General features: G+C 40.7%; 1 protein-coding gene across 1 annotated transcript in view; it reads right to left on the bottom strand.

The window, feature by feature from the left end:
• Positions 1–9,039: 9,039 nt before the first annotated feature.
• Positions 9,040–14,023, bottom strand: part of LOC102873024 (cytochrome P450 4A11-like) — an 11,667-nt gene continuing 6,683 nt past the window's right edge. The window contains exon 2 of the mRNA XM_006880547.1: positions 9,040–9,576. Coding sequence (XP_006880609.1) covers positions 9,040–9,576 — 537 coding nt within the window. The remainder of the gene's footprint in view (positions 9,577–14,023) is intronic.

The raw sequence follows: 14,023 nt of genomic DNA, 5'->3' as shown, positions 1-14,023 counted from the left end.
AGACGAAGCCCCAGAATCTTTGCCTCCAAGGAGCATCCTGGTTTAACCCTCTCTAGGGTGAATCTGTTTGCTTTCTTGGCAGTCCATGGTACATTCAATACTCTTCTCCAGCACCACAGCTCAAAGGTGTCAATTCTCCTTCTATCCTCCCTAGTCATTGTCCAATTCTCTGATGCATAACAAGTGATTGCAAAAACCATGGCCTGTATAAGGCTCACCTTAGTCTCCAGAGAGACACCGTTGCTCTTGAGTACTTTAGAGAGGTCTCTAACTGCAGACTTTCCCATCGCAATACGTTTTTTTATTTCCTGGCTACTGGTGCCAAGAGTGTTGACTGTGGAGCCAAGCAAACTGAAGCTGTGAACACTCTCAATCTCTTCGCCATCCATCCTGATGCTACCGATTGGCCCGGTGGTGAGAATTTTTGTCTTCTTAACATTTAACCTCAGTCCATACTGAAGGCTGCAGTCCTTGACCCTCTGCAGTAAGTGCCTGAGGTCCTCCTCAGTTTCAGCGAGCAAAGTTGTGTCATCTGCATAACGCAGATTGTTGATAGATCGTCCACCAATCCTAACGCCACGCTTCTCCTCATAGAGGCCAGCCTCTCAGATAATCTGCTCTGCATACAGGTTGAAAAGGTATGGAGATAGGACACATCCCTGACGTACACCCTTCCCAATTTTGAACCATGCAGTGTTGCCCTGCTCTGTTCTGACGACTGCCTCTTGGTCCAAGTATAGGTTTTGCATTAGCACGATTAAATGTTCTGGGATTCCCATTCTTCTCAGAGTCAGCCACAGTTGTTATGATCCACGCAGTCAAATGCTTTTGCATAATCAATGAAACACAGATAGACATTCTTCTGGTATTCCCTGCTTTCAGCCAAGATCCATCTAACATCAGCAACAATATCCCTAGTACCACGACCCCTTCTAAACCCAGCCTGGACTTCCGGCAGTTCTCTGCTGATGTTCTGTTCTAATCGTTTTTGGATGATCTTCAGTAGAATCTTGCTTGCATGTGAAATCAATGACACTGTTCTGTAGTTTCCACACTCAGTTGGGTCACCTTTCTTTGGAATGGGAACAAATATAGATCTCTTGCAGTCAGTTGGCCAAGTGGTTGTTTCTTGGCACAACTTGGTGAGCACATCCACGGCAGTATCTGTTAGCTGAAATATGTCAATTGGTATACCATCTATTCCAGGGGTCTTATTTTTTGCTATTTCCTTGTAGTTACCAACAAACTCTTATGAGATGTATTATACTAATAATTCAAGGTGCATACAATGGTTCAAAATAAAAAATGGGTACTGCTTTGCAACACACATGTGGTGTCAAAGATATATTGTTCAAATTGTCTTTCTCAGTCATTGGTTAACTATTTTGTGCTGAAAAATTTATAGTATTAAGGAGATAAGATTAGGGGTGTGACTCAAGCCCCACCCAACTAGAGGCTTATATAAGCTCATGGGAGCTCAGTGCTCTTCTTTGGGATACCTGGACCTCTCCAGGGTACTGAAGAGCAATGGTGTCACTCTGGAGACTAAAGTGTGTCTGTTACAGGCTATGGTCTTTGCAATCACTTGTTATGCACCAGAGAGTTAGACAATGACTAGGGAGGATAGAAGGAGAATTGACGCCTTTGAGCTGTGGTGCTGGAGAAGAGTATTGAATGTGCCATGGACTGCCAAGGAAACAGATTCATTCTGGAGAGTGTTAAACCATGCTGCTCCTTGGAGGCAAGGATTTTGGGGCTTCATCTGACATACTTTGGACATGTTGTAAGGAGGGACACATCCTTGGAGAGGGACATCAAGCTTGGGAGGGTGGAGGGACAGGGCAGGAGGGGAAGACCCTCTATGAGGTGGATTGATTCAGTGATGGGGGTAATCAGGATGGGTGTTTCAGAGGCAGTGCGATTGGCGCAGGACAGAGCAGAGTTTAGGGCTATTGTACATAGGGTTGCTATGAGTTGCAAGCAACTCGATGGCACATAACAACAACAACAACAACAACAACTATCTGGAGACGCTGTGACACAGCATCAGGCTGAACCACTTACCAGTCTGCAAAACCAGCTTGCATCACTTACAGTTGTGTGAGTCATTCTGCTGACAGGTCTGAGTCTCAGTAAGTTCTTGCAGCAAACAGCTGAATCCAAGGGACATAGAGACGTGGTGGAACTGAACGAAAGAGGCACTGCTGATGTTGGAAATCATGGAGCAATACAGCAAATTAAACATTTAGGACACTGTCAACTCCGTACTTCTTGAAACTAGTCTTCTACTAATCTTAACAAATTATGAATACAACATGCCAAAGCATTATTACTGTATTATTATGTTAAAAAAGTTTGTGTATTTGGAAATGTTTAACTTTTTAAGAAGCACTTGTAATACATTTGTTTTTCCAGATTGTTAATTGTCAGACAAAATGAATTGAGAGATGGTGAAGAGAGGTGGAAGGAGAGGAAATGTGTGTCAATGAATGAATGAAAACTGAACATTTCTGTGAAATTTCATTAAAATCACAATAAAAAGAATCTATATGTATATAAGGAGAGGTACACAAATACTATATACTAGGACAAAGATTTGACAGAAGTTAGATATGAACCATATTTAACTGATCTGGGTTATGTACAGATTTTACTTAAAAGTAAATTTGTTGTTGTTGTTATGTGCTGTCGAGTCATTAGCGACTCATAGTGACCCTATGTACAAGAGCCCTAAACCGTGCTCTATCCTGTGCCAATCTCATTGCCTCTGACACACCCATCTCGATTACCCCAGTCACTGAATCAATCCACCTCATAGAGGGCCTTCCCCTCCTGTGCTGTCCCTCTATTCTACCCAGCATGATGTCCCTCTCTAAAGACCTGTCTCTCCTTACAACATGTCCAAAGTATGTCAGACGAAGCCCCAGAATCCGTGCCTCCAAGGAGCATCCTGGTTTAATCCTCTCTAGGGTGAATCTGTTTGTTTTCTTGGCAGTCCATGGTACATTCAATACTCTTCTCCAGCACCACAGCTCAAAGGCGTCAATTCTCCTTCTATCCTCCCTAGTCATTGTCCAAAAAGATAAATTTAGAATTGTCATTAATTTGTAATTCAGGTACTGCCAGGACAAACTTAACCCCTTTGGTCAGAGGTCATGTAGAGATTTTTGTAGAGAGGCGGTATTCTGCTTTCCTGCTGTTAATATTAACAGGATATGACCTACAATAATTGAGAGCTGTTTTTACCTCTTCCTTGAAACAGCTCATCGTGCCTTGACTTGGTCGCCTATGTGTGAAGAGAGGGGAAGGTGACCCACTTCCTTCCTCAGAACATTTCAATGTTTCCTCCTCACACCTCTCCTATAGTTGAATTGCCCCTGCCTTGGCCTCCACCACCTCCATCTCAGCTTGTGGCACTGAGCTTTTACCTGCATCCTTGGTCCTGTCTTCGTCTCAGACCAACCTGGGCTTGAAGCCTGAAGAAATTAAGCAGATTCCAGTATGTTTCTCTCCAGCCTCAGACCTTCCCATCCTGTCAGCCTCACTGGGCTATCAACCACTACAATGTCCCTCTACTGATTGCTGACTGTTGCCTTGTATTGGGAGTATGACCAAACCTCTTTGTCCACAATTTTGAGTTTTCTGGGACATCCGCAGCTAATTTGTTCAGCCAGAGTCTGTTCTTCCATCCTCTCTACCCCCACTATGTATCTGGATTCTACTTGGGGCTGACCTTAAGTAACTCTGAATCTAGAACACTTCTAGTTTCTGCAGTATTGGGGGTGGCTTTACTGTGTGCTTTGGGAGCTTTTAGCCACCCATCCAGGTTAAATTTTTAATTATATGTAATTGACATTTCCTGACTCCTTTGTCTAGTGCTACATGAATACAAAGTTAACACAAATTTTCTTGGTCTTGTTTTAATCAAATTGTATTGCTGCCCTTAAGTCTCTGTTGTGGTTATAAGTACTTTCAACTGAGAACTAACTTACAGTTAACCCTCCAGTGTGTTTTCATAAATATTAAATTGCATGAGAGGAGAGATTGCTCATCTTTTTTCTCAAGGAGAAGCTTGTGGGTATGAACTATGTGTCTTTGGGTTGCCATGGGGCTCCTTACCACAGGGTCACCACAGCAGAAAGTGGGAATTATCAATAAATGTCGATAGTTGTAGAGGGACTTCAGGCCTTTTTGTTCATAGGGTTGCTGTGAGTCGTGCTCGACTCGAAGGCAACATCAACAACAACAAAACCAACAAAACATATAATTAATATCTCACTCAAGTAAAATCTTGTTGAAGACTATTTAAAACTGGCTAAAACAGTGCAGTGACAGAGAACTGCCAGAAATTTAAGCTAAATTCAAAAGAGGCCATGGCATAAGGAATAGCATTGCTGAAGTGGCTTTTGGCTGAAAGCAGAGAACACCAGAAAAACGTCTACTTGTTTCTTATTGACTATGTAAAGGTATTTGACTATGTGGATCATAACACACTATGGCTAACATTGAGAAGAATGGGAATCCCAGAACTCTTAACTGTGCTCATTCAAAACTTGAACCTATACTAAGAAGCCATTGTTTGAACAGAGCAAGAGAACACTAAATGATTTAAAATCAAGAAAGGTGTGTATCAGGGCTATATCCTTCCTTCGTATTTATTCAATCTGTATGTTGAGCAAACCATTTGAGAAGCTGGTCTATGTGTAGAAGAATGTGGCATCCCAATTGGAGGAAGATTCAACAACCTGCATTATGTAGGTTATTATATATTGTCGAAAGTGAGGAGGACTTGAAGTGCTTGCTACAGAAGATAGATGACTATAGCCATGATGGATTAGATCTCAACATCAAAAAGAAAACCCTCACCACTGAGCTTATAGATAACATCATGACAGATGAAGAACAGATTGAAGTTGTCAATGATTTAATCTCACTTGGATTTACCAGCAGCACTTTGGTACCAGCAGTCAAGAAATCAAGACTTGTTGGATTGGGTAAATCTGCTGTCAAGGATCATCCCAAAGGGCTAAAGAGCAAGGATGCCAATTTAAAGACTAAAGTACACCTGATCCAAGTCATAGTGTTTTCAACTCTTTGTTATGCATCCGAAGAGTTGGACAATGACTAAGGATGATAGTTGAAGAAGTGATGCCTTTGAGTTGTGTTGGAAAGAGGACCGAATATCTTATGGTTTGCCAAAAGAATAAACAAGTCTTGGAAGACCTTCAGCCAGAGTGCTCCTAGGAGGCAAGAGAGGCGAAACCATCTCACATACTTTGAGCTTGTTATTAGGAGGGGCCAGTTCTTGGGGAAAAAAGACATTATTCTTGGAAAAGTTGAGGGTTGGCGAAAGAGAGGAAGACCCTCAGGAAAATGGACTGACTGTATCCCTGTGCTCTGGTACGTCAGAAATGGCGAGGATGCACAGGATAGGGCACGTTCCAGATCTTTTACCCATGTAGTTGTCGTGAGTCACGATCTACTCGATGGCACCTGATGATAGCAAGGAGTTCTTGTTTTCTTACCCTTCTACAGCTTCCTAATATCTGTACTCCTTCTTTTTGGGGCTGTCTTTAGTGTGCCCTGGTGGATGTTTTTTTTTTTTCTTGTAAAAGCTACTTGGTTTTATTGCAGGGCAGTTAGGGAGAAGCAGGCAAGAGAGAGTCTCCACAGGAACTCACATCACTGAGCAGGTCAGCCTGGTTCCGGTCCTGTCTGGAAGCCAGGAAAGATCAGCCAGCCTGCCCTCTTTGGTCCATCCTGCAGGCCAGGACCCACACCCATTACTCAGGACCAATGTAGGACACGGTTTTTCCTGTTTTATGATTTTTGTTGTTGTTGTTTTTAAAGTCTCCAGCAGAGCGTCCACAGTGCTCAGAGTTGATGCAAACCTTTTGTTGGGCAGGTCAATTTCAATCTGAACTCCTCCCAGTTTGTGGAGGACGTGAGTGACAGCATTAGAGCAGCTCTCACAGGTCATGTCCACAGAGAACTCGTGCTTCGTGCTTTGGCATGACTGATGGCAGCAGCTCCCCTCTGGAGGCTCCAAGCGCTCTCCGGGCTCACTTTCCGAGTGTGCATGGTGAACGTTCTTAAACTTGAACCTTGAGTGCCTTTCCAGATGTTACAAGCTGGAAGCTGCCAGGGCTTCTGGTTTTAGTGGGACCCGGGCTTCCTGTTGCTGAGTTCTGCTGTCTGCTGGAACACTGCTGTCCATCAGACTTGGAGGTTTGCTAGAAGATACTAAGCACTCCCAAAAGAACAAGGGCGCTCTGGTGGCCTAATGCTAAGGAGCTGAGCTGACAACCCAAAAGTATGTGATTCGAGTCCACCAGCTAGCTGCTCCACGGGAGAAAGATGATACTCTCCTCCTATTGGATTATCAGCTGGAGGGTCAGCTATCGGTTGGTTTCTGACTCAGTGATATACAACAACCAAAATAACGATCAAATCTGTCTTAGAAGAAGTGAAACCATAGTGCCCAGTGAGGCAAAGATGATGAAACTTCGTCTCTCGTACTTTGGGCATGTTGTCAAGAGCGACCAGTCCTTGTAAAAAGACATCATGCTGGACAATGTAGAGGGTCAGTGAAAGAAAGGATGATCTTCAACAAGATGAATTAACACAGTGTTTGTAACATTACACTTGAGCATATCAAAGATAGTGAGGGTGGTTTAGGATAGATTAAAATCTGTCGGGCACACAGTTGCTATGAGTCTTCACTTACCTGATGGCACTTATCTTCCTAAGACTGTTTCATACCCTGTGATAATAGTTAGTTATACTCCCTGATGTTGGAACCTGACAGTGTCATCACTAGAGGGTGCAGACCACACATAGTGACACTGTGAGAGGGGGATGACATCAAAATCAGTGTCTAGAAAGTTTTGTACAGTGAGTGTTTTAGCAAAAAATGTAGTGCTAGTCAGAAAAAATATTCCTCTAATCTGTTACAATAACAAGCATATTATTTTGTAAGCTCAGTTTACACGTCTCAATATAACTACAAGTTTAAATTTTACGCCAGTTTACTTTCTGAACATTCTAGTGAACTCTGGTCAGAACTATCATTATTATCCTATTACGATGGTGCTTTTTGAATCACGTGGTTTTGTCTGCACATTATACAAGCACATGCTGATATTTTTGTTCTTACCAGGGTTTTATACTCACTGACTTTGTAAAATCGTCTGGTGTTTAGGTTACAATTTTGTGATAATTAGTATTTGTCAATCTATGTCAGTAAGCATTTTTAAAGGATGAAGCAGTAATCAAGGGAAAAGTCAAAAGACTTCTTCCCAGCAACAATAATGTAATTCAACATCTCTCTAAATTCTTATTGCCATTAAGTCAAAGCTGACTCATAGTTGACCCTCCAGTGGGGCTTTGGAGATTATACACTGCACTGGAAAAAACCACTCATCTTTCTCCCTTGGAGCTGCTGGTGGATTCGAGCCACCAGAGGGGTGCTTTTTTGGATAGAAATGCAACTTCCTACTAATTCCGTGACCATAATATTCAATGAGTTACTCATCCACAATTCAATGTAGAAAGATTTTACCGTAACAGTTTTATTGTTAGTATTCCTACAATCTAAGAAACATTAATTTAAGTGTTTGCAGCTACATTTGTTATATAACATTTTATGATTAAAATTAATAAACATTACTAAGGATTCTATATGGTCTGGAACAGAAGATCATTGTGTGTGTGTAGAGAGTGACTTCATGAATTACTGCACTAGATGACATCCATCCATTGTTGCCACTATACTGAGGACAGGGGACTCAGGTGGAAGGTGAGGGAAGGAGAGAGATTTGGCTTATCTTTGAGGTGACAATATTTAAATTGTATTAAACATGCTTTTTTAAGGTGGTGGGCAGGAATATCCTGAGGGAGAACAATTTATCATTTTTTTTTTTCAGAAATTCGCCTTGTTTTGTTAAAAGGAAGCATTTTTTTATTGTTTATTTTATTTGGGAAGAGGAGGTGAGAAAAGAAGAAGAGTTGAGCAAATGATAAATTGTGTAGAGAGGTGAGATTCAGGTGTGACAGATCAGACGACAGTCATGAGGGTACTATGGCACACTGAAAACAGTGCACTCACACGTGTCTACAAACTTGTGGAGACTGTAACTGTGGCTTTTATAGCAAAAAAGACTTGGCAAAACAAAGTTACATTAAGAATTTTGAAATGGACAAATTATTCTGGATGATCTGAGTGAGACCAAATTATTACAAAGTTCTTAGTCCACAGGGAATTGTACTGCTAGTCTGTAGGTGGCATCTTTCTGGAGGTTTGAATCCACCACTAATTCCACAGGAGTAAAAGGGCAACCTTCTCCTGTGTGATTTATAGTCTCTTGAAAACCCACTGGAGGCCCAACGATGAGTCATCTCTTACTTGATGGCAATGAATGAATGAGTGGATGATAAGAGAGAAGGCAGAACAAAGGAGACATTTGAAATACTGTCTTTGAAGAGGAAACCAAAAAGGAAAGAATTGAAGGAAAACAGTCCTGAAAGCATTGCCATTGAGTATATGCTAACTCATTGAGACCTTCCAGATGAAAGTAGCTCTAGAACTTGGAAAAGATATAAAAATCGATTTTCCTTGAGATCCTCTGGAGGGAAGGGTCTACTTTGGTTTTCACCTGATGAAGCCATCTCAGGATTTTGACCTCCAGAACTAGAAGAGAATAAATCTGTATTCTTTCTATGTACTACATTTTTGGTAACTGTTATAGCAGCACAGGGCCAGGCAAGACAGAGGGGAACGATCAATAAATAGGTGGATAGACAAACTGGTGATCATGAGTTAGATGCACAATCAGAGACACAGGTGGAGAATGTTAGACAAATGTGAGGGGAACTGGGGGAAAGGTTGGTAGAAAAAAGAAGACAATGTAGTGAACAGAAGAAGATTAAGCATGTGGAAAATAGGAAATTGAAGGATACACAGAAGGAAGACAGGGTAGGAGGCTAAGCGTCTATACAAGAGAGATAGATGAGATAAGCCTGCTCTTGTCCTTATTGGGACTAGCAGATCTTTTTCAGGTGTAAATGAATCCCATTTTTGTACTGCAACACAATTCTTGAAATAGGGATGGGATCCTTGGTGGGGTCTGGTGACAGCTGAAAGCGGAGAATGGTCAGGGCCACAGCCACCTTCAATTCGTTCATGGCAAATTGCTTCCCAATGCAGTTTCTAGATCCTCCTGAGAAAGGTAGGGAGGAATGGCTGTGTCGGGATGAGCCTGGTGCAAACTGGATCGGATCAAATACCTCTGGATCTGACCACACCTTCGGGGTGTGGTGAAGAGCGTGAATGTCTAGTGAGATTCTGGTTCCTTTTGGTAAGGACCTTCCATCAGGAAAGGTGACAGGCTTACTGCACACCCTGCCAATACTTGGAACTGGTGAGTAGATTCTTAGAGACTCCTTGATGCATATAGTGGTGTAAGGCATCTTGTCCAGATGGTCCCAGGTAATGAGGGCTCCATCCCCCAGGACACTTTGGATCTCCTCTTGGCAAATCTGCTGATGCTTGGGGTGTTTGGCCAGGGAGTAAAGGATCTACGTTTTTACTTTTCCCTAAAGTCTCGTGTACTTGGAAGGAATTTTCACAGAGGAAGACATTCAAATGGCCAACAGCCACATGAAGAAATGCTCAAAATAACTGGCAATAAGAGAGATGCAAATCAAAACCACAATGATATACCATCTCACCCCAGTAGCAGTGGCAAAGTTTAGCACAGTAGCAAGCAATATATCTTGGAGAGGATGTGGAGAGGTGAGAACTCTCATACACTGTTGGTGGGTTTGTAAAATGGTACAACCACTTTGGAAGGCAGTTTGGCATTTTCTCAAAAAGTTGAAAATAACTGGCAATAAAAGAGATGCAAATCAAAACCAAAATGAGGTACCATCTCACTCCAGTAATAGTGGCAAAGTTCAATAGGGCAGGAAGTAATAAATGCTGGAGAGGATGTGGTGAGAAAGGAACTCTTATACTTTGTTGGTGTGATTGTAAAACGGTACAACCACTCTGGAAGGCAGTTTCAAGTTTCCTCAAAAAGCTGAACGTAGAAATTCCATATGGCCCAGTTATTCCACTACTTGTGATATACCCTGAGAACAGAGGCACAAACGAAGAATTCTTCACCAGCAGGATTCACCATCACAAGTACATGGAAACAGCCCAGACACAAACAGTCCAACCACAAATGAATAGATCGAGAAATTATGATACATTCACACAATGGATTACTATGCAGGAGCAATGATTTTGTAAATTATTACCTAATTTGGGAGGGACTGGAGAACATTATGCTGATGAAATAACTCAGTCCAACAAGAACAAATATTGTATAAAACCATATTATAGAATGAGTATAAGGATCCAAAGAGGGTGAGGGTGGAAGTAGCGGGATGAGGATTTGCAGGGGGAGGGGGGATTAATCATGAGGTTATACAATTTGATGGGGGAGGGGGAGGGAAATTGAAAGAATCTGTTCTGGAAAATAATGTACTCGAATTTTGTAAATAGACTATAATAATAATAATAATAATAAATTCAATATTAAAAAATGTTGAACATAGAAACTCCATATGATCCAGCTATTCCACTCCTAGGAACATACCCTAAGAAAATCAGAAATGAGGCACAAATGGAGATCTGTACACCAATGTTCATAGCAGCATAATTCACCGTCTCAAGAACATGGAAACAGCCCAAATGTCCAACCACAACTGAATGGAATGAGATGTTACGGTACATAATGGAATACTATACAGCACTCAGGAGCAATGATTTTGAAAAGTATTACATAACTTGAGAGAGACTGGAGAGTATAATGCTGAGTGACTTTACTGTCTCCTAAGGACAAATACTGCATAAGACCATTATTGTAAAAATAGACGGATAACTAGGAAAACATGTATGGGGACCCAAGGGGTAGAGGAATGAGAGCAGAGGGGAGAGGATGAAGAGGAGTGAAATCACAAGGTTGCACAATTCGGTGGGTGGAGCGAGGGGGTAAAGGAAATGGGAAAGATCCGGTGGGGAAATAAAAAAAAAACAGAGTAATGATGGGCATAATCCAATGGTGATTCATTTTGTGAAACATAATACATGGAAATGATTGTATGAAACACAATGCAGATTAAAGATAATGTGAAATACAATGTATATGAACTTTGTAAGCAAACCTGTATAAAATAAAAATGGGAAAAAAAGGACTCTTGTGTACTGAATTGAGTTAAAGTGTGTTATATTTTTGTATGTATGCCAGTAAGGTTTGAAACTCCTTTGTAGATTGAAGCACCAGACCATTTATAGGGACTCCGAAACTCTCTAAATATCTTTGTCAATTGGGCATACTTCACCCTTTCCTGAGCTGTTTGTAACTTGCTGTGCTGATGATTTCAGTACCCTCAGTTTTTCTGTGTAAAACACCTTATCATCCCATCAGGCATGAGATAAAGCCAGCATGTTGTAAGAATTGTTGCTGTTAGAAATGAGACAAAACTCATGTATCTCACTTCATTGGCCCTCTGGGGACCAGTAGAGTTTCTTGGAGTGACTTATCCAAGACTTTTCTTATCCAGATTAAAATAGCTTCAAATAAGCTTGCATCTTATCCCAAGGGCATGTTTCTATTCTCATAAATATTGCAAAAAAAGAACTTTAGGACAAAAAGCCATTTTTGTTTCTTCTCAGAAAAATTGATTTTGACATTTCCATCTTTATAGGAAGATTTTGATGGAAGATTGTCTGCACAGCTGAGTGTGATGTGGGTTGGACTTAAAGTTCTTGAGAAAATAAAAGGCCCACATCTGTTCATGGAGGAATTTTACACATACAGTAGAACTAACAACAGTTCTTCAGGGTTTGAAAAAGCAATTGGTATGACTGTATTCAGTGAGTCTAAGAGTGTCAACAAAATCTTAAATGCTACAGAAAGCAAGAAGATGGAAAGAATACAGAGTCACTGTTCTAAAAAGAATTGGCTGACATGAAATCATTTCGGTAAGTAACATATGATCAGGAACCAATGGTGATGAAGAAGTTGCTCAAACTTCACTGAAGGCATGGGCAAAAAAATATGGCCCAAGGAATTTATGGGATAACAAGTGACATGTTTTAACAGATGTAGCCCTGGATATGCTCATCAATCAATGCCAAGACATTTGGAATACAGCTACTTGGTTAATTGACTGGAAGAGGTCCAAAGTTGTTTCCATTCCCAAAAATGGTGATCCAGCAGATGTAAAGTCTTACTGAAGATTATCCAAAAATAACTGGAACAGTACATCAACAGGGAACTTCCGGAGATCCAAGTAGGATTTAGAAGAAGGCATGCAACAAAGGCTCTCATTACTGATGTCTGATGGATCTTGGCTGAAAGCAGAGAGTACCTGAAGAATAGCTACTTGTGTTATTTAGTATGCAAAGATATTTGAGTGTGTGTATCATAACAAATTATGGTAACGTTTGAGAAGAACAGGGATCCAAGAACACTTAATTGTGCTCATGCTCAGAACAAGAAGTTGTTATTTGAATAGACCAAGAGAACATTGCTGGATTAAAATTAAGAAAAATGTGCATTAAAGCTGTATTCTTTCTCCATATCTATTTAATTTGTATGCTGAGCAAATCATTCAAGAAGCTGGACTAGATGAAGAAGAATGTATTGTCAGGTTTGGAGGAGGACTCATCTACAATCTGCGTTATGCAGATGACACATCCTTGGTTGACTGAAAGTGAGGAGGACTTGAAGTATTTGTTGCAGAAGATTAAAAACCTTCAATACAGATTACATCTCAACATCAAGAAGACAAAAGATTATCACCACTAGGCCAATAGGCAACATCATTATAGATCATAATTGATAGAGAAAAGATTGAAGCTACCAATGTTTTCATCTTGCTTGGATACACTATCAACCCCTTTGGAACCAGTCCTCAAGAATTCAAAAGACTTATTGTATTGGGTAAATCTGCTGCCAAAGATATCTTCCAGGTGTCAAGGAACAATGATGTCAGTTTAAGGACTAAGGTGCATTTTTAAAAATCATGGTCTTTTCAGTTACTTGTTATGCATCTAAAAAGCTGAGCAATGACTAGGGATGACAGAAGAAAAAAATTATGCCTTTGAGTTGATATTGGAGAAGAGTACTGAATATCCCATGGACTGTGAAAAGAACAAACAAATCTGTCTTGAGAAGTGCAAGTGTGCTCCTTGGAGGCAAGAATGGTGAAGTTTTGTATCACATACTTTGGATATGTTTTAGTAGTGGCAGGTCCTTGGAAAAGGATATCATGCTTGAAAAAGTGGAGGGGGAAGAGAGGAAGATACTAAAAAATATAGATTGACATGCTTACTATAACAATAAGCTCCAGCCTATCAGAGATGATGAAGATGGCACGATATAGGACACATTTCAAATCAGTTCATAGGGCCATTATGAGTCATCGTTGACTTGATGGTACCTAACAGCAATATCACAACAAGAGAGTCAGAGACAGTGAATGATTTTATTTGGAATCCTCTTATATTGGACACAAATTGGGGGGTTAACTTAATCATCCCGCCACTTCTTTGCTCAAGGACCTCTCCAGTGGAGCATAATGATGAAGAGGTGAGACCAGGTTTGCCATAGTCCACATTTTAGCTCCATCAGGAAAATGTGTTTTCTTGTTCCCTGTACAACTTGAGTTACAGAAGACACCACATATTATAAATAGATGTCAGTACATTTCTAGTTTAGCAGATTCTATGCTTTTTTTTTTTTAAGACACAGGTTATTTCTTATACAATTACCTATCCTATTGTCGTATGTATCATCTCTCATCTCTTTATTAATTTTTAATTTTTATCTCTTGATTTTTACGTTATTCCACTTATCAGATCTTAAGTTTTCTGAAAATTCCATTCTTCTCTTCTCCAGCAGAGGATCTGGTGGATTTGAACCGCATACCTCTGGGATTGCAGTGCAGCGTCTTGCCACTAGGCCACCAG

The sequence above is a fragment of the Elephantulus edwardii genome, unplaced genomic scaffold (assembly GCF_000299155.1).
Source record: "Elephantulus edwardii isolate Elephantulus edwardi_28Jun2011 unplaced genomic scaffold, EleEdw1.0 scaffold00008, whole genome shotgun sequence".
NCBI classification, from domain to species: domain Eukaryota; kingdom Metazoa; phylum Chordata; class Mammalia; order Macroscelidea; family Macroscelididae; genus Elephantulus; species Elephantulus edwardii.
This window is presented reverse-complemented; position numbering and strand designations above follow the sequence as displayed.